General features: G+C 33.3%; 3 protein-coding genes across 11 annotated transcripts; 2 read left to right on the forward strand and 1 right to left on the reverse strand.

The window, feature by feature from the left end:
* Positions 1 to 4,627: 4,627 nt before the first annotated feature.
* On the forward strand, positions 4,628 to 11,793 carry LOC122307100. Of its 6 annotated transcripts, none has more exons than XM_043119750.1 (6): positions 4,744 to 5,296; positions 6,897 to 6,961; positions 8,588 to 9,446; positions 10,406 to 10,564; positions 11,105 to 11,368; positions 11,565 to 11,793. In XM_043119750.1, exons 3-6 carry the CDS (start codon positions 8,595 to 8,597, stop codon positions 11,589 to 11,591), a joined length of 1,302 nt encoding a protein of 433 aa, XP_042975684.1. In that variant the 5' UTR covers positions 4,744 to 5,296; positions 6,897 to 6,961; positions 8,588 to 8,594; the 3' UTR covers positions 11,592 to 11,793. The 6 variants fall into 6 exon arrangements, with proteins under 6 accessions (XP_042975693.1, XP_042975684.1, XP_042975702.1 ...); XM_043119777.1 differs by lacking the exon at positions 4,744 to 5,296 and adding an exon at positions 5,351 to 5,403; XM_043119759.1 differs by lacking the exons at positions 4,744 to 5,296; positions 6,897 to 6,961 and adding an exon at positions 4,628 to 4,736.
* Positions 11,794 to 17,068: 5,275 nt separating this feature from the next.
* Positions 17,069 to 20,795, reverse strand: LOC122307163 (glutathione S-transferase T3-like). Of its 4 annotated transcripts, none has more exons than XR_006241640.1 (4): positions 20,458 to 20,795; positions 20,291 to 20,335; positions 19,013 to 19,060; positions 17,069 to 17,963 (listed from the first exon to the last, which is right to left on the reverse strand). XR_006241640.1 is itself a non-coding variant. In XM_043119850.1 (4 exons), the coding sequence occupies exons 3-4, from the start codon at positions 18,481 to 18,483 to the stop codon at positions 17,445 to 17,447; spliced, it is 957 nt and encodes a 318-aa protein (XP_042975784.1). In that variant the 5' UTR covers positions 18,484 to 19,060; positions 20,291 to 20,332; positions 20,458 to 20,785; the 3' UTR covers positions 17,069 to 17,444. The 4 variants fall into 4 exon arrangements, 2 of the variants coding, with proteins under 2 accessions (XP_042975784.1, XP_042975790.1); XR_006241639.1 differs by having other exon boundaries at positions 20,291 to 20,332; positions 20,458 to 20,793; XM_043119850.1 differs by having other exon boundaries at positions 18,046 to 19,060; positions 20,291 to 20,332; positions 20,458 to 20,785.
* A 625-nt stretch (positions 20,796 to 21,420) lies between these two features.
* LOC122307146 lies at positions 21,421 to 26,635 on the forward strand. Its single transcript, XM_043119829.1, has 5 exons — positions 21,421 to 21,577; positions 23,474 to 24,332; positions 25,291 to 25,449; positions 25,926 to 26,189; positions 26,380 to 26,635. The coding sequence occupies exons 2-5, from the start codon at positions 23,481 to 23,483 to the stop codon at positions 26,404 to 26,406; spliced, it is 1,302 nt and encodes a 433-aa protein (XP_042975763.1). The 5' UTR covers positions 21,421 to 21,577; positions 23,474 to 23,480; the 3' UTR covers positions 26,407 to 26,635.
* The last annotated feature ends 120 nt before the right edge of the window (positions 26,636 to 26,755 follow it).

Genomic DNA, 26,755 nt, shown 5'->3' on the forward strand with positions numbered 1-26,755 from the left:
TCTCTCATTATTTATTGAATTGTATAGTTAAATCTGAAGAAATACGCTATGTGAAAGTTGGTAAAACTCACATATGAGTTATTTTAGTTTACATAAATAAAAATGTTTATTTATAGTTATATGCTATAAAAATATTATTATATATCAACATAAGTCTAGATAGTCATTTTCACCATAAATAATTCGTCACAAATTATACACATTCTTCTTGTAATTACTCGAACATCACCCAAACAATATTAGATGTTATTGGACCTACTTATTGTGTCTTTTATTTTTTTAGACTTTGACAATTCAATTTGTATAAATAATTGAAATTATATAATATAAACCTATATGTTCTTCGTGAACTCTTTCTTACCTTCAACCATTTTAAATTAATAAACAAAAAGAATTCGTAACTAAGGTCTTAACCAAGCACTTAAGTAAATAAAAGAAATTTAAGATTAAAATAAAACAAGATTTAGAATAAAAAAAAAACATATAAAACAGATCCGATAATAATAATAATTTAATATTTAATATTATAAAGAAACTCACTCGTATAATAATGAATACTAGTCATTTACGTCTCATTTCCTATGTCTATATATAAGTGGTAACCATTCATAAGAAAGGAACTCGTTATTACAACTAAGATCCTTTCCAATTGTAATGAATCTCACATAATCCATTCACAACCGTCCAAGGTTAGTGGTTACGTAGTATTGTCACTATACAGTTATACAACATATTAAACATAATTTTTTTATTTTATTTTTCTTATCAAATGTATAGTGTATGTATATGATGAGTAGAAAAATTTAATTAGTTTAAAAATTAAAAAAAATATATAATATATAATGTATAAAGATGATAAATAGCAAAATCAGTAATTAAAAATGAAAGGTATCCTTACACAATTTAATTTGTTCTTTTGTCCATCTTTCTCGCCTTGAATCGGCGCATTTGAAAACGCAAGTATTTTAAATATTTTTTTTCAAGTTTTACTTAAATACAAAATATTTTTAATTTTTAATTTTTTTATTTAATCATATTTAATTATTATAACTTTTCTAAATTTTCAAATAAAATATAAAATTTATTTTTAAAATCTCAAACAAAATTTATATTCAAATAACTTTTTAAATTTAAAATATTTTTATTCAATTTTTTCTTTTTAATTTTTTAAATTCAATAGAATATCGTAATTGAAATTATTTGATTCTAGTCCACAAATATTATGATATATTCTAATTATCCGACTATCCCTTTTTTAAGTTCAGCTGCTGGCGCTCAGGAGATCATGCTGAAGCAAAGCATGACGGTTTGAAGAAAGGAAAATCTATTCGTTATCCTTATATACTATATATATATATATATATATATATATAAGTGCATGTTTGGTATCGTTAAATATAACTTATAATTATAAAACTTATAATTTATAACTTAAGTTGATAGGGAAAATTTAGCTGCAAGCATAATTGTGTATTAATATGTATATTAATTTAATGTGATTGGTCAAAAAATATATTTTATTAAAATAATATTAATTTAAATTTTAAATATGAATTAATTAGTATTAGTACGTAGATTAGTATACGACTTTACTTGTATATAGCAAAACTCTTTATTACTGTTTGGTAACCAAATGTTTAAAAACACTTTAAAACATATTACATTTGTTTGGAAACAAATTAAAAAAGTATTTTATGAGGTAAAAATGAAAAATTATTTAAATTTTTAAAAATTATAATTATATAATTGTATTGATTGGTTTAATATAAATTTTAAAATAGTTATCAAAAACTTATAAATGTATTATTATTTTTATTTATTTGATTTGACCTTTTATTAAAAAATACAAGAAAATAAAAGGATTGGAACTTGTAACAGACCACGTAAATCCTGCCTCCAATAGTTTGACATTTGCGTAAAAACAAACCATCATTTTCATAAGGATAGTGTTTGAATGAGTTATAACTTATGAATTTTATTGAAAACTCTAGAGTCGTCTTAAAAGATAGCATTTTTTAATTTTTTTTCTGAGTATAAAAAACAACTTTATATTTAATCGTTTAGTCTTTGTCTTCACCAACAAGAAAACGTATTTTATCTTCACCTAGGATCAGAACGAGTGTAAATGCTCATGGGTGATGAGTTATATAATAGTCTTTTATCATTTTACTTATATTCAGAGTTCTTTGCCCTTTGAACTCAATTATATAATAACTAAAAGATTTTGGGATGTGTGAGAAATGAAATGAGATAGACGTTTATGAATAATAGTAAAATAATTTGTAAATAATAATAAAATAATTTAAATTAAAAAAAAATATCACTTTGATGCTTGGAGTATACTGTTCGTCATTTTAATTTTTTTATTTAATAATTAAAGAAGTAATTTTAAGTGTATTGGTGTATTTTTTTATTTTTTAAAAATATTTAAATATATTAAAAAAATATGAAAAGAAAACTGAAAAAAATTTAAAATGACATAACAATGAGCAGTGCTATCGAGGTAGCAAAATAGCACCTTTCTAAATTAAGATGTTTGATTGGTTTTTGGAAAAATAGAAAAAAAATTAATAAAAATATTATAAGTTAAAATATTATTAAAATTTAATTTTTTTAATATAATATTTATTTTAAAATTTAAAAAAGTTATATCGATAAGATATAATTAGATGAATGGATATTATTACTCCCACCGACACCGAATTGGTACCGACTAGTGTATTGTGTCTTTTTAAAGCATATATGCTAGCATTTATTTTTTTAAATACTTAAAAAAACACACAAATATTTAAGAAAAAAAACATTCGGTACACTGTTTCAGTAAGTTTTGTCAATGGACAGTATTTTCTTAAATGAAAAAGTTAAAATTTAAAATTATAATTATTTTATATTTGAGTAATGTTTAAAATAAAAATTTTAAAAAATATTAAAATAAAATAAGATGAATTTTTTTTAATTAAAACTCCTTTTAAATTACTATTAATTCATGAGCATATGTAATTTTTTTTTATAATTTTTTGAGAAGCATTGCAGCTACCGCTCCTAGCGCTGGGAGCTAAGTTAGTATAAAAATGAGTTTTTTTTTATATGTATTTTTTTAATACTATTAAATATTTTTTTATAAAATAAACACACAACATTATTTAAAAATATTTTCTTAATTATTAAATAAAAAATATTTTTTTTCAGCTGTAGCTAGGAGCGGTATTTCCTTAATTTTTTTTATAAAACAATGTTTTAAATTAAATATATTTTTATAAAAATATTTCTCATCTAAAGTAAAATTATAAAAATATTTAATGTTTGTCATTTTTCTATTTTCATTCTAATAATCATCTGAACAGTTGAAGTGACGCTTTGGAGTACGAAGTTGAGTCTTGGACTTTGGTAAATTTTGGGAAATGAAGCGTAAGCGGTGACCTCATCCTCCTTACTTCCAAAAGAGTTGCCTCGTTTATATCCACAGAAGTACCACCTATTAGGCTATTCGTAAAGAAAAGTTCAACACGTAAACTTATATGCGAGGCGCTGTGGAGCGGTCCGTCTGTCAAAGCCTGAAAAGTAGCCTGTCATTCACAAAGCGACACGTAAGCTAAAACACCATAAATATTTTACACCTCACCACACATGATCACTAGAAGCACTACCCAGAAATTAGCATCTCCATTCTCTCTCAGGTTCATTCCGTCTTCGCTCCAAGCTCAGCGTTGCTTTGCACAGCCATCAATCCTTGCCGCCCAACAAAGCTTAGTTCCACTGCCACCATCTCAGTCCGACACCGAGATCTCCATTTTTTCAGACCACCTAACCCACACGGATAAAGAAACTTCATATAACGAAACCCCTAATGAACTACTAAATTTCTTCCAACAAACCATTCTCAAACACCCATTTATTTTCCACTGCCCTTATCGTACTGATTAGAGGCTAGAATGAGGATCAAGAGTTGTTTTTTTTCTTTTTGATCTGGTAAGAAACTCCACTGTCGTTCTAATTAGGGCTTCATGTCCATCTCTCAAATTGATACATCGAAGTCATATACATGAGATTAAAAAGAGAAATCCTTGGTAATGAGAAGATAACAAAATCACCGAGAGACAATCATAACAATAACAAAACTTTGAAATAAATTTCAAAACTCAAAACTGAGAAAGATTATCGAGAGAGTGCCGATAGAGAAATTTAAAAAAGCAAAAACTGAAAAAGATTATTGAGAGAGATTACCGTTTGGGTCTTCTTCATCGTCTGAATTGAGCTCTGCTACCGTTTGGGTCGAGCACCGTGCGGGATGAGGGGGTCGAGAGCTTCAGGGATTGAGTGGAAAAAGCGAGGAAGAAAGGGAATACGAAGGAGTGAGAGAGGGGAGAGTCATTTGATCGGGTGTATGCATATGCATATTTTCCCCAATGAACCTCTTACGTGGCGCATGGTTATTGAAGGGCTGTTATTTTGGTTTTAACAGTCGGACCGGTCTCCAGGATTTCTCAACTTATATACCGTACATCACTTTTTTTTTTTAAATTTTTTTTCAAATATTTAATTTAAAGATAATGAATAAAAAAATTAAATTAATTTTAAAAAAATAAATTTTAAAATTTTATAAAAAAATAAAGTGTATGGCGTGTGAAAATTATCAATAGCAAAGCTCATCCATAAAACCCCTCAATAATCTTCAACTCCTCGGCCCCATACTCATCAATACCGTAGCTGTGAGCGTTGCAGCATTTCTCCATTTGGTTACCTTCTCTCTCTCTCTCTCTGTTTTTTAAAAAGTCATATTACTGGTTCTTCTGTCCATTTTTGTTTCGTGGTAGGAGATTTAGAGCACGCTTAGTTTACACAATTGGAAATTTGGAATTTCCCTTCTTGTGTTGAACGTTAAATTCCCGTGAACGGATCCCAGGTCGTTGTTTTTTCGATTTCCAAAAAGGAAAAAAAAGAACAGTATGAGAAAGTTATTCCTCTTTCTATATATTATTTATGGATATGGAAGTAATCCATTATGGAACTTTTGCATCTATATTTCAGTTTTCTTAGCTTCATAACTTTCATTCAAGTATTGCTCAATTGTATCTATCTATTTTCAGTTATATATCTATGGCCTTTTACGCTGGAAATCATCCGGCCTAAGCTGTAGCGATCCATAATGACTCAAACCACGTTTTATACGCCAAAAGTATTTGTAAGATTACAATTGTAATTTATAGACTGTAAGAACTTCTTCTTCCCATACCATCCGTAACCCTTCTATACTCACTCCCGGTATTCCGCAATTGGTGGCTTCTAACGTTTACAGTTTCTGTTCTTACCCTTTTTTTTGTATATTTGTAATTTCCTTATGCCAGTGACTAGTGAGTTGCCTCAATATTTATGCTTAATTTGCAACTAACATGGCTAAAACAGTTAGGCAAAAGAAGCTGAAAACCGTCCGAGGGAGGAGGGGCTCCGGCTCCTCCCTCCCTCCTCCTCCAACCCTTTCCTTTCCGTTTTTTCATTTTTTTCTTTTCTTCTAAAATAAGATCTGGGTCCTGTGGCCTCCACCAGAGGATGTGTTCCGTCTCGAGGCCTCTTTTTCGTTTTTACACCTAGCTGGGCGGAGATTTGATTCTTTTTGGGGGTGGAGGTTCTCGGTTCCGTTTTGGGTGATGCTCCTGACTGTGGTGGTATAGTCTTCTGTGGGGTTTGCTCAGAGGGTTACGGTGTGAGTTGATTCGGGTGTTTTGCTCCTAGAGATGAATTTTTGCATGTTGGTTTGGGGTGTTTCCCGCGGGTGGAAAGATCTCTGTTTTAACCATGGAAAACAGAGGGTGTTTTTTCGGGTTGGATGCCGAGCTGCATGGAGGTTTAAAGGGGTTTTGGGGTGGAGTCCGGGTGTAACTCATGGCGCTTCACTCCTTAGGATGGTGGCCGGAAATCAGGTGTCGCAGTGTTTTCCTTGTTTTATTTTCGTTTGGTTGTTTTTCGTTTCGTTTTTGTTTTCGTTTTGGTTGTTTGGTCTTTGGTTTGGGTGTCTGGAATAAGCCTCTCACCGGCTCGATTGGTTTCGTCTCTGGTTTCTGTTTAGTTTAGCCGAAGTGGTGTAAGGATGGTTTTGGTGATTATGGGCTGGTGACAGTGACGGGGATGAACCTGGCGTCGGTTTGAGAATTCCCTGTTTTTGGCTGGGTCGACGGAGCTTGCTGCTCTGTTTTTTGGCGTGTGGTTTTTATGGGCTGCCTACCCATGGTTGCCATGCTTTCACCTGGGTCAGTGGTGCTCTCCGTGCATCGTGGTGGAGCGGCTGGCTCATGTGCTGGTTAACGGGTGTAGTGGGTGGCGGCGAGAGAAGCAGGCGATGCATACAGGCGATGCAACCCTAACGGGTTGGCTTGGGCTGGGCCCCCACGTGCACATAAGCTGGGTTTTGGCTTGGGCTGGGCCCCCACGTGCATACAAGCCCATTATCAGTTTTTTTAGTTTTTGTTTTTAATCTGTTTTAGGTTTTTAATAATAAATAGGTTGGTGTCCCACTCCTTTTTGGAGGAATGTGGGTTTTTTGTCCTACTCCTCTTTTGGAGGAAGGTAGGTGTTGATACTCTTCCTCTTTGGGAGGAGAGAGTGTGGATGTACTCCTCCTCATTGGGAGGATGGAGTGTGGGTGTATCTTTCTTCTTTGGAAGAAAGGTTGTTTTAGCTCTATTTTGACAGAACGCTTTCTCTTTTGACTATTGTCAGGAGAGAAGGTGTAGAAGCTAAGACAATGTCTGTCACAAAGATATTTGTTGACCGGGAAAGCTCTTGAGCAGTTGCGTTAGTTTACTTAGTATTGATAAGTCACAGTTGTAACTTCGTTTATGAATAAATGCAATGAAGCATCTTTTCATAAAAAAAAAAAAAAAAAACATTGGCTAAAACAGTTGGAGGGAGATGCGTGAGTCTCATAGAATTTGCTGAGCATTTTAAGGAGAAATTCTCATATATGGTATGATAACTACTATGAGACCCATCTCTTTTCCACTTTAGGACCTAGAGTTCGGGTAAGTACTTTAGGAGATCTAAATCCGATTAGTATTGTCAAGTCTTAAGTGTGTTAGATATATATATATATATAATATAATTTTATTCGATTATTATTCTCATTAAATACAAAGATTTGATTTTATTTGATTTTCATAATAATATTTATTTGATTTTTAAGATATTTACCTTCTTCCATATCTATACAATTTTCTTATTAATAGGAACCTATGCTTTGAATTCTATTCACCACGAATAATAAAATATAGTCCTTAATGTTTTTCTCTGTAATTCTTGTTCCATTTTCTCATTCAATTTCTATCGTATTCTATATTTTATCAAAATGATGTGGGACAAAACTATTGATAAGGAATTTGACGGATCAGAGGAGTGAGGAACTAAAAGAGAGGTAAGGGGAAGAAGAAGCCAAAGAGAAGAAGTTCCGAGAGGAGAGAGAGAGGGGGGGCGACTGAATATTTTTAAAATTTTAATTCATCAAATATTTAAATTATTAGAGTACGTGATACATTTGGAGTATTAGTAATGGTCTCAATAAATTTTAGTCAAAATTTGGCTAAGAAATTCATTTTTATAAATTTTAGCTAGTTACTTTTCATAACACAAAATAATAGACTCAACAAATCTATCACTATTTTATTAAAGTATTAATTTTAAAATTTTCATTATTTTAATTCTATTGAACATTATCAACCAAAATTATTTATTCTTGTTTATTCTTTTTTGTTTTGTTTCTGAAGCACTACTAAGAAATTAATTTAACGGAAGACAGAGTTGCACATCATTTATGTTTGGGCGGGTGGTTTGGATTGATTTTTCAGTTGTTAGATTTTCTTTATAATGTATACCAGAATCGAAATAAAAGTAGTGAAATGAAGCAAGTTGGCTTTGCATGAGTCCCAGTAACCTCAACGAAACATTTCTTTCTTTTGCGATCTTTAAGCACATCTAGAAACCTAACCGAGAAATTTCTTTCTTTTTCTTCTTATGCGGGAGAGCAGAGGTAGTGGGAGATAAATTATTTTAGTATGAAAATAATATTTAGCCGGCTCAAGGGGCTGGCCAAAATAACCTTAGGCTATAATTATTAGTGCTCTTAAATAGACTAGCAAATATCTTAATATAATTAGGGCTCAAATTCCTAAATAAATTAAATTTTAGTTCTAAATAAAATTTTTAATCCTAACTTGACTCTAAGGTGGCATTTGTTTGGCAGTAATCTTTTAGGACTATAGTCTATTGAGAATCCTAAACTATTACTCTATTTGGGTGGATTTATGTGAGGGGCTCAACATGTCCATGGGAATCCGGATTTCCATCCCAACCCCTATTTGGAGCGAATGTGGATTCCCTTCAAGTGTGAAAGCGAAGGTCTGAGGAGTACGGAACTAAGAAGGGACAGAAGTAAGGGAAAGAGAGGGACAACACTTCCTGCATCATTAAGTTCTTTATGCTCTCTAGTGGATCACTAACCTATTGTTTAGTTGTTGTTATTATTATTATAACATATGTAGGCTTCACAATTTTCTAGAAATGAATTTTAAGCTCATCTGGGAATATATGGTTTTGGCAGGGAAAAAATGCTACACTGCTTTCGTGTTACATTGGCAATACTGCTACTGGCAGTCAGCATAAAACTTTCACATGCTTTCCAGAGAAATGGACATGCCAAGATGAAATCGGCTGTTTTTCTATCCCCTAAGTTTGTGCTGGGCCCAGGATCGGTGCTGGACAAATATTACTATAATATTGACTTCCCAAGAGGTCACATTGCTCTCAAGAGTTTTAATGGTGAAGTAGTTGATGAAGCAGGGAATTCTGTTCCACTTCACGAGACTTATCTCCACCACTGGGCCACTGTAAGATACTATCAACGTCGAGGTGCAACAAATCCAGATTACAATGGCCCTCTGGAACTTGACAAATCTGATCATATTCTTGTGAGGAATAGTGGGGTATGCCAGAAGAATTCTAATGGACAGTATTATGGTCTTGGATCTGAAACACGAGGAACAGCTACATTTGTTCCAGATCCTTATGGAATAGAAGTTGGTAATCCTGCAGATATTCCTGCTGGGTATGAGGAGGGGTGGTTGCTTAATGTTCATGCAATTGATACTCGGGGCGTCGAAGATAAGTTGGGATGCACTGAATGCAGGTGTGATCTATATAATGTCACAAAGGATCAATATGATCGTCCCTTGAGGCCAGACTATAAAGGAGGCTTATCCTGTTGCTATGATTATACACAATGCAGACTGAGAGAAGGCATTGAGAGTGCTGAGAGAAGAGGCCTTTATGTGAGATATACAGTGAAGTGGCTTGATTGGGATGAGTTTATCGTGCCTGTTAAGATTTATATATTCGATGTCACTGATACATGGAAAAGATTGGAGAATTCAACAGGACAGAATGCAGAACATGAATGCCATGTAAGTGAACTTACTCTCTAATCATGCTATATACTATGATTTTTAATTGTACACGGATCTTAATTAATGGTCTCCTTTTCTCGTACACGCACGTTTCCGAACAAGCGACGTGCAAGTAGAAATTTGTGAAAAAGTTGGAATGAAAAATAGCCCTGCTTCTTTGGGTTATGCCGAGGTATTTTAAACAGCTAGAATAGATCGAAGTCATATTTGGAGAAAACCTACCTCTCTTTTTTTTTCTTTTTTTTTGGTGCCTGCACACAAATGTGAACCATTCTTAGTGATGGGAGTAAGAGAAGCTTTTAGATTTTATAAAAACCATGCTTATTACTTGTATTTAACGTAATTCTACTTGTCCAATATAAATCAGATTTATGTCTTTGTGACCTCAAAGATGTTGAACTTGGTAATTTAAGACAGTGCAAGGTTGTTTAATTTATTTGTAGAACTGGAATGGATTATTGCCATTAGAAACAGGCGATCTAGATTTTTATACAGGCAAAGTAGTTTAACTCTTGCCCTTTCGCTTCCACCCCCAAATGTTATCCTCTATTTTTTTAACCATTTCCATCTTTTGGGAAAAAAAAAAAAAAGGCTGGGTTTTTCTACATTCTTCCTGTGTGCTTGAGGATTGGCCCTTTCCCTGTCATTAAAGATTTTAGTCATAGCTGCATGTCCATGAGCCTACTGTTTTTGAAGATCTCATGCTTAATGATTCCATGTAATGGCTGATTTGCTTGTTCCAAGAAACATTGGCTTTTTAAGATGTAGGTAGGATAAGTTTTTACATCTTTGTTGTAACGACCAAGTGAATCTCAAAGTGTCATAAGTTTCAAAAGACAAAACAAAATGGTATAAACTGAATTTTGATTTCAACTGAGGCATCTTCCGTTCTGTTGGCATTTTTTCTTCAATTCAGTAGCTCTTTTAAATGAGTAAATAGAATTTCTTTGGTACAGGTTGAGTATGAAGTTAAATCTTGTAGGGCATCTGGTATGGCTAATAATGGGTGCACTGACACCAAAAGGGTAAGCCTCACAATGCCTACTGGTGGTTCTGTCATCTATGGTGTTGCCCATCAACATGCAGGGGGTACTGGTTCAACTCTTTATGGAGAGGTAATCTCAACATTTAATACTATTTGTAGTAAAATGAGTTCAGCATTCATTAATTTCATTATTATCTGCTACGCCAGTCACAATCTGCTGTCGCATAGTATAAAACTTAACCATTTACCAACCTGATTTGATGTTCTTATACTGAGATGTATCAGAAATTGTCAACTCTGACAAGAAAAAGCCGTTTACAGTTCACAAACATTATTCCTCTTGAGTACTTTTAGGTTTATTTATTATTTTTTTATAAGTAGGTCTCTATTCATTATTAAAACATCAACTAGATAGTTGTATGCTTGAACACAGAATGTTCTCGTTGCATCTAGGCTGAGGACTTCATCATGATCTGGATTTCTGCATTTCTCTGTCAAAACTTTTTGGTTTCTCTGGCTTAGTTGGGCCATTCTATGTTTACTTTCACAAATTGTTTACCTCCACACGTCTATTGAAATCCTGTGGAAATCTTCATGTCAAATATTGTATAATGAGGAGATTGAAATGTAATAGCTTCTCTTGTATATGTGTTTGTGCGTGCCATTTCAGGGTGGACGGGTAATATGTTCTTCAATACCAACTTATGGAGAAGGGAATGAAGCAGGAAATGAGGCTGGTTATATTGTAGGAATGTCCAGTTGTTATCCTCGACCAGGTTCTGTTAAGATAAACGATGGGGAGACACTGATTCTGGAATCTAATTACAGTAGCACCCAAGGGCACACTGGAGTGATGGGGCTCTTCTACATTTTGGTTGCAGACGAATTGCCAAAGCCCTCAATACACATCCCGCTTTCAAAGTCAGTTAATCAGGTATGAGGCTATGATCATTTAGAAAGAAATAGAAGGCAAATTAGGATGGATAAAGAGGCAGTCATTGATGGATGGTTTGATCAGTTACAGCTCTGCTATAGTTGGATTTCTTCAACAATTTTTTAGCAATATTATATCAGTAGCTATAGGTATGTCAATTCGCACGACTTGAGAACAGACCTCTAAAGTCGCCCAGTTCTTGCAGGTTTGGGAGCGGCAATAGGCGTTGCCGCCAGTGTCCTCCATCAGCTTCGGACTGAGGGAGAATACAAATATCGTTCACTTTTTTCAGCTGTTGTACGAGTCTTGGTTATGTTATGAACGTGGAATTTAGCATCCTTTTAGATGGCTCTATTTGTATATAGACATAAACTTGTAGCCTTATGAAGTTCTTCTGAAATACCCATCAATAGTGTTATTATTTAGTTTTATGAGCAATGATATTCACATAACACATTTCACAATATATTTCAACGTGAGGGTATTTTTATAAAATGATGTTACTTTTATAAAGTATTTTACTAAAATACCTTTCATTTGAAAACATGGTTTTGTAACGTAGTGTGAAAAGTGATGTGTTTATTATTTCATTTGAGAAATCAAATAGATAAATATTATCACAAATTGTTGAAGCATTTTTGGGTCTGATTAAGAAAGGTAGGGGGAGTCATCCTAGGCCCACGCTAGTGTCTTGGGCTTCGGTAAGGTGTCCTCGCGTTTGTCTGTAAAAGAAAATAATAAATATAATATAAATGAGAGAGGTATAAAGATTTTCAATTTGGCAAAAGAGTTACGTCTACATGGGTCTCTCATGACCTTATGTATCTCTTAGTACAATAGAGATTGAAGACCTTCTTATCGAGAGAAAGAAGATAATGTTTATAGAGTCCCAAGATGGTAGAAGAAGCATTCCAAGTCCTTGTTGTCTTTGGTAGGGAAATTCTTTTTATTGAGGCATTCGTGGAGTGGTTAATGACGTGTTAATCCTTATCATCCTTTCTTTTTATGTGTCTCACTTATTTTTAGGGGTATAATCGGTCTGGTCCAATTTGGAGGTCACAAACTGAAAATTTCAATCCACCATTTTTCCGGACCGGACTGTTAGGTATCGGTCCTTGCAAGTGAAGAACATTTTTTTTCTCTTTTTCTTTTTAGGCAAATAAATTAATATAAAAATTAATTAAATTAGTAAAATTAAAATTAAGTAGGCTCTTTAACATGAATTATGTAACTAAGTTACTAAATACTAATTCATTAAAAAAAATAACTTAGTAAATAATGAATTATAATTATATTTAGGAAAAATCTATTTGCACACGGATTGGGGTACCCTTAGCGTACACGTCCATCCACGTGGAATATTAAAACGGGGTGTTTTATTTATTTATTGATTCGTATCTCCTCCCCGTAAAAGAAACTCCTTGCCCCCACAATACTTCTCCCATACGCACACAAGCACATGTTTTTTTTCTTCTTCTTCTTCGTCTTCCTGTGAATCCTCCTGCACTGTTTCTTTACCTTGACAAATTCATGGAGAAAGTCGAGAGGAACTGTACTCTCACTCAGGTCCTCTACCTTGGCCCATTATCCCGTATTTGTTTCTATCTACCAGTCACTCCTCTAGTTCTGTAAAATTAGTCTTATCAGAAAATATATTTAACAATTTTTCATGATAAATTTTCAAGGAAAATCCAAATAATCCTGAGATCCAAACAAAACACAGAGCCCATACAATAACATAGTTCCAATTCCTTCCCCTCCCCCCAACACACGCATACTCAAAAGAGTCGGTTTTCTTTCACGCATAAAATGCTCCAATCTCAGTTACTTAAACTGCCGTTTTATTATTTTTTGTGTTTTCAATTCTTTTCTTTTTGTTCTCTGATACGTCTACGATGCAAGGCCTACAAGATTTTTTTTTTTGTCTTCCTTTGTTAACTTTCTCAAAATTCCCACACTTTTCAGCCTCTTTCAAAATTTTCCGAGCGCCCAAACACCATAATTGCCAAAAAAAATTCTCCACTTTTTTTTTTCCCACAGTGATCCTCTCTTTCTGTGATTCCGCGCAATACATCTCTACCTCTAGGCTCTAGTGCTCTCCCATCCTTTTGGTTTACACCATGTACGATTAGAATAATTCTCAAGTTTTCAAATCAGATTTCAAATGGAGGGTTTACATGTTTAGAGTGACTGTAATATGCTTGCAAGAAGACAGAAAATAAGATATGGGTCTTTGACTCTTTGATCTTCTTTTAGTAGGAGCAAGAACAAGCCCGTACTCCATTTGATCTTTCTCCCTCTTTGTCTCTGTACTTTCTTTTTCCAGAAACTGATTTCAGTTTTTCTCTCCTTTCGCTTTTTTTTTTTTTAAATAATCCAGCGCCACGTCAACCGATTTCGCTAAAGGTACCCAACGGCGGGTACCTGTAGCAAAACTCTTATATTTCTGATGTTAATAGATAGTAGAGAATATCTTCTCACATAGCCTTCCGATTTCTTATGAATAATAACCTCCAATGGTGCCCTGCCACGTAGACACCATATTTGGATGCCTGGACTGCACTGCAGAGGGAAAAAAAATTCTTCCTCATTCCCGAGTCCCTCCCTCCCGATCTCTCTCATTCTCACAATGCAAGTTCTTGCCATTTCATGTCAGGGCCATTAATGAAAAGCTCAAAACATGAGAAAAGAAAGATTTGGCTTATGGGTTTTTCGAGTCCAACTTAAATCTCCCAAGAGGATTAGCATTAGCTTCATCAAAAATCAAGTCAAATATATAAAATAATGAATATGTGTAAATCATAGCTGCATTAAATTCATCAAATGAGAAATTGAGAATTTTGAGTTACAGTAAATCTATAGTTTCCTTCAAATTTGAAGGGTTACTATATACTCATCAACTAATTATTTTACTACATTTTAATTTCCAATTGTTGCATTCTATTTTTTCTCTCTCATTTTTTCCCCTGCAACCTTAGTTTCATTTCACTTTTGGATTTATGGTCAGCCCCAAGTATAAAATTAAATTATTAATGTACCTATAGTTAGTTTAATTGCTAAAAATGAAAAAAAAATATTATTATTAAAAAAATAATATTATATTATTATTTTGATGAATTTAATAGCTAATCCAATGTGGAATTATAGATAGGAAGGTTTTAGATTTATGAAAAATTTGTACTTTTCATCAAATTTTAAAAATAACTTTGCTGAAGACAATGTGAATGCTCTTAGAGTACTACTATTAGACTCATCAAATTCATTTTAAAAATTTGATGAAAAGTACATATTTTTCATAAATCTAAAACCTTCATATCTATAATTTCACATTAGATTAACTATTAGATTCATCAAAATAATAATATAATATTATTTTTTAATAATAATATTTTTAATTTTTTTCTTCATATTTTGTAATTATATTAACCATATAGACATTAATAGTTTAATTTAGTACTTAAATAATTGATTCTCAACTAATTTAGAGTAAAATAAAATAAAACTATTGGCTATTAAAATTAGAATAAAATATTAGTTTGAATGTGGAATAGTAGACCTTCAAATTTGAAGGAAGAACAATAATTATTGTAATTCAAAACTTTCCAAATACCTTTTTGATGAAGTCAATACTAGTACTCTAAAGCCCCAACAACTATGCTAGGAGCTAGGCACCGCAGCTTTAGCCCTATACCACTCGAATTTGATCATAGTGACGGAGAAGATAATCAAGTCACCACAATTAGTCGGTGAGGATGCCAGGGATAATCTTCATGCAATGTTACCAAGTAGTATACGTTCGATGCTGATGGATAGGTAGAAGAGATCCGCCGGATTTTTGGTGAGCGATCCGGTTCTTGCTGGTGAGTGGAGGGAGGCCTTGACCAGCAAACTTTGGTCCCAAAACAAACGTGATGCTTCTAGAGACGTTATTTTTTGTGAACGAGAAGACTGAGGCTGCCATTACCAAGCTATTACCGAGCTACGTTTGTCTTCACCAACAAGAAAACATATTTTGCCTTCACCTAGGGGCTACGATAAGAACGAGTGTATATGCGTATCGACCCAAATGTAACAACATATTGTTTATTTTTAAAAAATTAATTACTGGTTTTTATTTTATATTTTTATACTAAATCACATCAATTTGAGGTCATGTGTTATATAATAATCTTTTATCATTTGACTTATTCAGAGTTCCTTGCCCTTTAACTGATCAGTTACTTTCTATAATAATTAAAAGATATTTTATGTTTGAAAAATGAAATGAGATAAAGATTTGTGAATAATAGTAAAATAATTTGAGTTGAAATGTTTGATAGGTTTTTGGAAAAAATGGAAAGAATAAATTAAATAAAAAATATTATAAATCTAAATATTGTTAGAATATAATTATTTAATATAATTTTTGTTTTAAAATTTAAAAATTTATATTATTTTTTTATGTTTTATTTGAGAGTTTAGAAAAATTAGATAAAAAGAGAGTGCTACTCTCACCGAATTGGTATCTACTAGTGTATTGTTTTTTTATTTTTTTTAAAAGCATATGAGTTAGTAATTTTTTTAAATACTAAAAAAATACACACAAATTTTTAAGAAAAGAAGAGTGTTTGGTACATTGTTTCAGTAAGTTTTGACATTTTGTCAGAGCATTTTCCTAAATTAAAAAGTTAAAATTAAAAATTAAAAATATTTTGTATTTTAGTAAAGTTTGACAAGGAAATTTTAAGAAATTTTTGAATGATTATTAATTTAAAGGGACAAAACTCCCTTTAAATGACTATTAATTTCATGAGTATATACTTGTAATTTTTTTATAATTGTTTTTAAATTAGAATTTAAATTGAAGGTATTTTTATAAGTTATTTCATAAAAATATTTCTCATTTAAAATAAAAATATAAAAATATTGTATGTTTGCCCTTACGCTTGCTTTATTATTATTTTATTATCCAGTATTTTTTATTTTTACTCTTTGAATCTGAATTAAAAATGTAAAGAAATAACATTCTTGTATAATTGAGAAAAAAAATAAATTTAATAAAAAATCTATTTTATTTAATAAAATTTATTCTTAATTAAATTATATGATTATATTGATTGATTGAATTTATGTTTATCTAGATAATGCAAAAAATAGTAAAAACTGGAAAAAAAAAATTGGATAGCAAAGATGCCAAAGAAGGAGATGTATATACCCTTTAGAGCATTGGCATTGGCTTCATCAAAGCCATCTTCAAAATTTGATGAAAAGTACAAGTTTTTCATAAATCTAAAATCTTCCTATCCATAATCTCACATTGGAATTGGATTCATCAAAATAATAATATAATATTATTATTTTAATAAAAAAATAATTTTTTTTTCATATTTTACAATTAAACTAATTATATATACATTAATAATTTGATCTCAAATTACTCCACCATGTGAATAAACTACACAAATATGTTAATATATCCCAAAATTGGTGCAATGCAATGCAAAAGAAGTGAGTAAAAAAATATCCTGTTTTGGTTGCAGTATAATGTACTACTGCTGGTCATGGATATTTAACGAAGTGTAGTTTATTTATGTATTAGTGCAATACTCTAGTAATCTGATCTCAAAATATCTATGTGAATAAACTACACAAATAAGACCTGCTTCCTGGAAGCTAGAATGGAGACAACCAACATTGCCCAAATATCCAAATAGAATTGTATAAATAAAATCTGCTTCTAACCACAATTTCTCATCCATAAACAGATCCAAATACACAGTTTCTCAATACAAATAGCTTCTAACCACAATTCACTTCCAAAATATCCCAAGTATTTCCAAAGTATTCCCAGACAAGTTTAAGAATACAACCTCAAAATATTTCCAAAGTATTTCCACAAACAGATCCAGCAAATACAAGTTGATTCATAAAAACCAGCTTCCAAACCAAGTCCAAAAACTAAACTAACATTCAGAAATTCCATTTGTATTTCCATTCAAAAAAATAGAAAGTCATCCATTCATAGTGGCTGCCCAGCCACATGCTTCATTATGAAGTCTTGTGGCTAAGCAGCCACTAGAAGCTGGAAATGCATAGGTCATTCGGATATACCATCTGAATCACTCATTGATTCTTCCCAAATTTTTTTCTGAACTTTACGGAAGTAGGCTTGCTGCATGGCATTCATATCAGAAAGATCCTTGCCCATCATCTCAGCATCAAACTTTCTTTTATCAAGATCCAGTTGTGCACCTCTATCACGATCAACCTTCGTCTGCCATTCTCTTCTCTCCGCCATGAACAATCGTCTATCCTCGGTCATTGCTCCTAATGCCGTGTTGAACTCAGCATCAGATGATTCTTGAGCCTTTCGCTTCCTCAAGTTTTCCTTTTCAGCCTTTTTTCCAGCAGGCCTTTCAACATGCTCCTCCACAACATCGCCCAAAATTTCACTTGACTGCTCATTGGAAGGACGTTTATCATGTGGCTTTCTCCTCGTATTCAGCGTATTCAAATGTTGATGCCATTTGGGTTGGTGTCTCAAAAGATTCCAAGAATGGTCCATTGTGAAATTCCCTCGTTCCATCTCTTTGTACAATATTTTTGCCTTTTCAATCTGAAAAAAGTTTTAAAGAATAGTGTCAAATAATAAATCTTTGAATAAGTAGACCATATTATTAAAGGAAAAGTGTACATACCTTATCTTGTTCGGTTGCACCACTCGGGTGCAATGACTCTACTTGAGCTAGATATGCATAAAACTTATTTGTGCATTTCTGAATCATGGACCAACGATTGATCAATGATCCAACCGAACGGTTCATAGTTTGTGGTTTTTTATATTCGTGATAAAATTCAGAAATCCTCTCCCACATTTGAGTGGATTTCTGATCAGTTCCCCGAATGGCATCAATACTAATGTTGAGCCAACCAGAGACAAGTACATTATCCTCCTCAACAGTGAAAGAAGCTCCTCTTTGAACTTTTTTTGTTGGAGGCCTCTTTTCACCGTGAAGGGGGGTTGAAGCGACCACAACATTAGAATGCTGTGAGAATGTTGGAGTGGTAATAGGACCTTCTCCTCCACTTTGTAAGAGAGTGGTGAAGAATGGGTCCTCATCCAACAGATTGTCCATCCTAGGAGAATTATAATTATTAAGTTGTCAGACAATGCAGCACATACAACGCAGCACAATAAACAAGACAGTACATTTCAAGCCTTTAACATCAGCATATATAGCAGTATATGACTCTACTTGACACGAAAAAATCTGCTAGTAAGACACACAAACAGTAAGAAAAAACAGAACACTTTTGAGAATTTAAGTCTGAAAATCTGAACTTAAATCTGCTACTAAGACACAAAAACAGTACCACCTCATAGAGATTTTTTACTAATAAAAACAGAACAATACCACCTCACTTGTACTTTTTGACTTATAAAAACAGAACACCTCATTGAAATTCTACTTAAATCTGAAATTCTACATAAATAGCAATCTTTGAAGTACATTTCAACTATAACATTTTTATTTTTTAAAGTCTTAAACAGGTTTACCATTTATTTGCATGAATAGCAATCTCATACCAGAAAGAATCAATACTAAATGTTATAAGCACACATGAGTTGGTTTTCAGATGTTATGGATCCAGAAAATACAATACCAGAATCTGTGTGCTTGCTAGAGCCAAAAGCAAGATTGAGTGCTACACCTTAGAAAATCACAAAATTAATAAAACCAAAGTCAATCATATGCATTGGAAGCCACCAAAGTTAAGTGCAGTAAGATAAATATGATATTTTTATGTACTTGGCATATTGGAACTCTAAAAATGCTTAATGCTTTACATATGCAGTAGAGAGGAAATAAATAGAGAGGAAACAAATACTTAATGTGTTGGTATAATGAAATTAGTACTAGGCTGTGAGATGGTTAAAATGCTTTACATATGTAGCAGCCCTTCTACTTGCAAAAAAGAAAAAGAAAAGGCAATATTGTTAATTATTGTTAATAGCCAATATTGTTACCAGATTAATAGCCAAAAGACATCAATACCTTGAGAGAAAATTAACCGGACCATCAATACATATTTCTTAATATAGCCACATTCCATTTAAAATATTGCTCCTGAAATTGCTCCAGAAAATAGCCTTTCCAACATTCAGATTATGTACAAACATAAACACAAATGTTATTGAAGTAGCTACAACAGGATATCTTATACCATAGAACACTCAGCCCATAAGATCCCAAACTATTTTTCTCCTTCAAAATATTTCTTTAACTGATTTAGCAAATGGAATCACAAAAAAAAAAAAAAAATAACCAACAACAACAACAATTATGGGGCTGAGCAGGGTGAAAAAGTATGGGGCATTATTGATTTGTGATTGATTGTTTCATGGAGTTGAACTTGATTGTAAACTCCTGTTGTTTATTTAGAAAGTAAACGATTGTTGATTGCTTCGTATTGTTAATCTTTAGAAAGTTTGATGTTTGCAAAGCCACTTCACAGTTTGCTCAATCAAATAAACCGGGTTTGATAAGCATCAAATATACCAACAATAGATATACAAATCAGAAACAAGTGACAAAATCAACCAAAAAAAACTAGGGTCCCAAATCATCAAATATACCAACAATAAATCCATAAAATTAGAAACAAGTCAGAAAATTAACCAAAATAAACTAGAGATACAAATCATCAAATATGCCAACAATAAATTCATACAAATAAAAAACAAGTCAGAAAATCAACCTTAAAAAACTAGGGATGCAAATCATCAAATCGACCACAACAATAAATTCATACAAATCAAAAACAAGTTAGAAAATCAACAAAAAAAAAAAACTAGGGATTTTTATCATCATCAATATATACCAGTTGCATAACAGATTAATGAAGGATTAGGGTTGTAGGAGATTTGGAGAGGAGACGAACCTGAAGGAGAAAACTGTCGCGCCAAGTGCTGAAGGAGTCACTCTGCTTCAACGTGAAGAAAAAGAGAAGAGGAAGAATCGGTAAGAGCACTATCGTTTACAGAGAAAAATAGAGAAAGGGGGAGAGCAAAAAACAGGGGAGGAAAAAGAGAAGAACATTGCGTGCACCTGATTTGAGGAGAGAAACCATGGATTTTGTTCCGATTTTGCGTAAAGGAGAAGAAGCCACAGGCTTCTGTGCTCGATCGATGGAACGAGAGAAAGAGAGAAAGGGGGGAAGAAAGACGCGGGGAGGGAAAGGAGAGAGAAACGAAATAAAATAAATCCGTTGTTCATTAAAACGACAATAAAATATAAGGATGAATGTCGAACAGTAGTCTTTCATATTTGAAGGAAAAAGATTAAACACTGTAGCTCAAAACTTGAAATAAAACTTTTACCGAATCCAATGCAGCTGATTTTCATCTTCGTTAGCTAAATTTTAAAGATGCATTGGCTTCTGATGAAGCCAATGCCAGTGCTCTTATTTCTATTATATTTTTATCATTTTATGGGCAGGCAACTGCTCTCCTGAACAGTTGACCCGACGTTTTGGAGTATGAGAGCACTGGTAGTAGATTCAACAAAGTTAAATTATAGTTAAAGAATAGCTAAAATTTTAAAAAAATATCTATAATAAACTCAACAAGTGTACAGTAAATTTAGCATCAATCTTTTGGCTAGCTAAATTTATTAAATCAAAACCACTAGCTAAATAGTATTTTTAGAGTAAAATATTTTTTAAAGTAAAATATTCTTCCATATTAGAGCCAAAACCACTAGTAAAATATTTTTAGAGTAAAATATAATAATAATATAACCATAAATTTTAATACAATAATAAACTTTAATACAGTCATAATATTTAATATAATCATATTTAAATTATAATTAGAATTAAAATTTAATAAAAAGTTTAAAATTAATATTTTAATAAAAGAGTGAAAAATTTATTAAATCTATTATTTAGTGTTATAAAAAGTGACTAATTAAAATTTGTAAAAATAAAAACTTTAGTTAAATTTTAATTAAAATTTGTTGAGATCAGGTGCTCGGAGATTGATTCTTGGCCTCGGTAAATTTCGGGAAATGAAGCGTAAGCGGTGACCTCATCTTCCTAGCTTCCAAAAGAGACACTTGCCTCGTCTATATCCATAAAAGTATACCCATCCATCTAATCTTTCATCTTTTCGGCCCCATACTCATCAATACCGTCGCTGTGAGCGTTGCAGAATATCTCTCCATTTTGGTACCTTCTCTCTCTCTCTCTTTCTCTGTCTCTCTCTATTTTTATTTTTTTTAGAAGTCATATTACTGGTTCTTCTGTCCATTTTTGTTTCGTGGTAGGAGATTTAGAGCGCGCTTAGTTTAGACCATTGGGAATTTGGAATTTCCCTCGTGTTGAACGTTAAATTTCCCGTTAACGGAACCCAGGTTGTTGTTTTTTCGATTTCCAGAGAGGAAAAAAAGAACAATATAAGAAAGTTATTCCTCTTTCTTTATATTATTTATGGATATGGAAATGGAAGTAACCCATTATGGAACTTTTATATCTATATTTCAGTTTTCTTAGCTTCATAACTTTCATTCAAGAATTGCTCACTTATATCTATCTATTTTTAGTTATATATCTATGGCTTTTTACGCTGGAAATCATCCGGCCAAGCTGTAGCGATCCATAAAGACTCAAACCACATTTAATACATCAAAAGTATTTGTAAGATTACAATTGAAGTCGGTTGGAGCCTTTGTAATTTATCAACTTTAAGAACGTCTTCTTCCCATACCATCCGTACCCTTCTATACTCAATCCCGGTATCCCGCAATCAGTGGCTTCTAATATTTACAGTTTCTGTTCTTACCCTTTTTTTGTATCTTTGTAATTTCCTTATGCCAGTGGCTAGTGAGTTACCTCAATATTTATGCTTAATTTGCAACTAACATGGCTAAAACAGCTGGAGAGAGTGACTCTCATAGAATTTATCGAGCATTTAATGCTGCCGGAGAAATTCTCATATTATGATAACTACTATGAGACCCATTTCTCTTCCACTTTAGGATCTAGAGCTCAGGCAAGTAATTTAGGAGATCTAAATCCGATTACAAGTCTTAAGTGTGTTAGATATAATATCAAATCAATAATTTTATTCGATTATTATTCTAATTAACTACAAAGATTTGATTTGATTTGATTTTCAAAATAATATTTATTTGATTTTTAAGATATTTACCTTCTTTCATATCTATGCAATTTTCTTATTAATAGGAACCTATGCTTTGAATTCTATTAACCATGAATAATAAAATATAGTCCTTAATGTTTTTCTCTCTAATTCTTCTTCCATTTTCTCATTCGATTTCTGTCATATTCTATATTTTATCAAAGTGATGTGGGACAAAACTATTGATAAGGAATTTGAGGGATCAGAGGAGTGAGGAACTAAAAGAGATGTAAGGGAAAGAAGAAGCCAGAGAGAAGAAGTTCCGAGAGGAGGGAGAAGAAAGGGGAAGGGAAGAGAGGGGGAAGGGACCCAGTCTAAAGAAGAGAAGGGGGGGGGGGGGGGATATTTTTAATATTCTAATTCATCAAATATTTAAATTATTGGAGTACACGATACCTTTAAATAGACTAACAAATATCTTAATATAATTAGGGCTCAAATTCCTAAATGAATTAAATTTTAGTTCTAAATAAAATTTTTAATCCTAACTTGACTCTAAGGTGGCATTTGTTTGGGAGTAATCTTTTAGGACTATAGTCTATTGAGAATCCTAAACTATTACTCTATTTGGGTGGATTTATGTGAGGGGCTCAACATGTCCATGGGAATCTAGATTTCCATCCCAACCCCTATTTGGAGGGAATGTGGATTCCCTTCAAGTGTGAAAGCGAAGGTCTGAGGAGTACGGAACTAAGAAGGGACAGAAGTAAGGGAAAGAAGATGCCAAAGAGAATAACTGTGAAGGGAGAGAGAAGAAAGGGAAAGAGAGGGAGAACACTTCCTGCATCATTAAGTTCTTTTTGCTTTCTAGCGTATCACTAACCTATTGTTTAGTTGTTCTTATTATTGTTGCAACATATGTGGGCTTCGCAATTTTCTAGAAATGAATTTTAAACTCGTCTGGGAATATATGGTTTTGGCAGGGAAAAAATGCTACACTGCTTTCGTGTTACATTGGCAATACTGCTACTGGCAGTCAGCATAAAACTTTCACATGCTTTCCAGAGAAATGGACATGCTAAGATGAAATCGGCTGTTTTTCTATCCCCTAAGTTTGTGCTGGGCCCAGGATCAGTGGTGGACAAATATTACTATAATATTGACTTCCCAAGAGGTCACATTGCTCTCAAGAGTTTCAATGCTGAAGTAGTTGATGAAGCAGGGAACTCAGTGCCACTTCACGAGACTTATCTCCACCACTGGATCTTTGCAAGATACTATAAACGTCGAGGCGCAACAAATCCAGATCACAATGGCCCTCGGGAACTTGAAAAATCTGATTATATTCTCGTGAGGAATAGTGGGATATGCCAGAAGAATTCTCTTGGACAGTATTATGGTCTTGGGTCTGAAACACGAGGAACTGCTACATTTGTTCCAGATCCTTATGGAATAGAGGTTGGTAATCCTGCAGAAATTCCTGCTGGGTATGAGGAGGGGTGGTTGCTTAATGTTCATGCAATTGATACTCGGGGCGTCGAAGATAAGTTGGGATGCACTGAATGCAGGTGTGATCTATATAATGTCACAAAGGATCAATATGATCGTCCCTTGAGGCCAGACTATAAAGGAGGCTTATACTGTTGCTATGATTATACACAATGCAGACTGAGAGAAGGCTTTGAGAGTGCTGAGAGAAGAGGCCTTTACCTGAGATATACAGTGAAGTGGCTTGATTGGGATGAGTTTATCGTGCCTGTTAAGATTTATATATTCGATGTCACTGATACATGGAAAAGATTGGAGAATTCAACAGGACAGAATGCAGAACATGAATGCCATGTAAGTGAACTTACTCTAATCATGCTATATAATATGATTTTTAATTGTACAAGGATCTTAATTAATGGTCTCTCTCCTTTTCTCGTACACGCACGTTTCCGAACAAGCGACGTGCAAGTAGAAATGTGTGAAAAAGTTGGAATGAAAAATAGCCCTGTTCCTTTGGGTTATGCCAAGGTATTTAAAACAACAAGAATAGATCAAAGTCATATTAGGAGAAAACCTACCTCTTTTTTTTTTTTTTTTGGTGCGTGCACACACATGTGAAACATTCTCAGAGATGGTTGGAAGATAAGCTTTTAGATTTATACAAACCATGCTTATTACTTGTATTAACCTAACTTGTCCAGTAGAAATCAGATTTATGTCTTGGTGACCTCAAAGATACTGAATTTGGTAATTTAAGAGAGTGCAAGGTTGTTTAATGTATTTGTAGAACTGGAATGGATTTTTTTGCCATCAGAAACAGGCGATCTAACTTTTTATACAGGCAAAGTAGTTTTGTTCTTGCCCTCTCTCATCCACCCCCAAATGTTATCCTCTATTTTTAACCGTTACCGTCTTTTTGAAAAAAAAAAAAAAAAAACAGGCTGAGGTTTTTCTGCATTTTTCCTGTGTGCTGGAAGTTGAGGATCCGCCTTTTCCCTTTCATTAAAGATTTTAGTTATAGCTGCATGTACATGGGCCTCCTGTTTTGGAAATCTTATGCTTAATGATTCCATGTAAAGGCTGATTTTCTTGTTCCAAGAAACGCTGGCTTTTTAAGATGTGGATAAGCTTTTACATCTTTGTTGTAACAACCAAGTGAATCTCAAAGTGCCATTAGTTTCAAAAGACAAAACAAAATGGTATAAACTGAATTTAGATTTCAGCTGAGCCATCTTCTGTTCTGTTGTTGGCATTTTTTCTTCAATTCAGTAGCTCTTTTAATTGAGTAAATAGAATTTCTTTGGTACAGGTTGAGTATGAAGTTGAATCTTGTAGGGCATCTGGTATGGCTAATAATGGGTGCACTGACACCAAAAGGGTAAGCCTCATAATGCCTACTGGTGGTTCTGTCATCTATGGTGTTGCCCATCAACATTCAGGGGGTACTGGTTCAACTCTTTATGGAGAGGTAATTTTAGCGTTTAATACTATTTGTAGTAAAATGAGTTCAACATTTATTAGTTTCTTTGTTATCTGCTACGCCAGTCTCAATCTGTTGTCGCATAGTATAAAACTTAACCATTTACCAACCTGATTTGATGTTCTTATACTGAGATGTATCAGAATTTGTCAACTCTGACAAGAAAAGGCCGTTTACAGTTCACAAAAATTATTCCTCTTGAGTACTTTTAGGTCTCTATTTATTATTAAAACATCAACTAGATAGTTGTATGCTTGAACACAGAATTTTCTCGATGCATCTAGGCTGAGGACTTCATCATGATCTGGATACCTTTTTGGTTTCTCTGGCTTAGTTGGGCCATTCTATGTTTACTTTCACAAATTGTTTACCTCCACACATCTATTGAAATCTTGTGGAAACCTTCATGCCAAATATCATATAATTAGGAGATTGAAATGTAATGTTTGTTCGTGCCATTTCAGGGTGGACGGGTAATATGTTCTTCAATACCAACTTATGGAGAAGGGAAGGAAGCAGGAAATGAGGCTGGTTATATTGTAGGAATGTCCAGTTGTTATCCTCGACCAGGTTCTGTCAAGATAAACGATGGGGAGACACTGATTCTGGAATCTAATTACAGTAGCACTCAAAGGCACACTGGAGTGATGGGGCTCTTCTACATTTTGGTTGCAGACGAATTGCCAAAGCCCTCAATACACATCCCGCTTTCAAAGTCAGTTAATCAGGTATGAGGCTACGAGCATTTAGAAAGAAATAGAAGGCATTAGGATGGATAAAGAGGCAGCCGGGGTACCAATGATGGATGGTTTGATCAGTTACAGCTCTGCTATAGCTGGATTTCTTCAACAATTTTTTAGCAATATTATATCAGTAGCAATAGGTATGTCAATTACCTGAGAACAGAAAGTTGCTCAGTTCTTGCTGGTTTGGGAGCGGCAATAGGCGTTGCCACCAGCATCCTCCATCAGCTTCGGACTGAGGCAGAATACAATTACGATTCACTTTTTTCAGCTGTTGTACGAGTCTTGGTTATGTTATGAACGTGGAATTTAGTACCCTTTTAGATGGCTCTAGTCGTATATAGACATAAACTTGTAGCATTATGAAGTTCTTCTGAATTACACGGGAAATAAATAGATATATAGATGCGGAATCATCTTTTGTATCAAAAGATTGGACGTTTTATTATTTATTTTGGGATTTTGGTAAAGAAAAATAAGTAATGAAAATCTAAAATGAAGAGGGCATAAAAATGATCGGTTGGTTTAGATTCTATCCATTTTTCCCTTCT

The sequence above is a fragment of the Carya illinoinensis genome, chromosome 1, assembly GCF_018687715.1.
Source record: "Carya illinoinensis cultivar Pawnee chromosome 1, C.illinoinensisPawnee_v1, whole genome shotgun sequence".
NCBI lineage: Eukaryota > Viridiplantae > Streptophyta > Magnoliopsida > Fagales > Juglandaceae > Carya > Carya illinoinensis.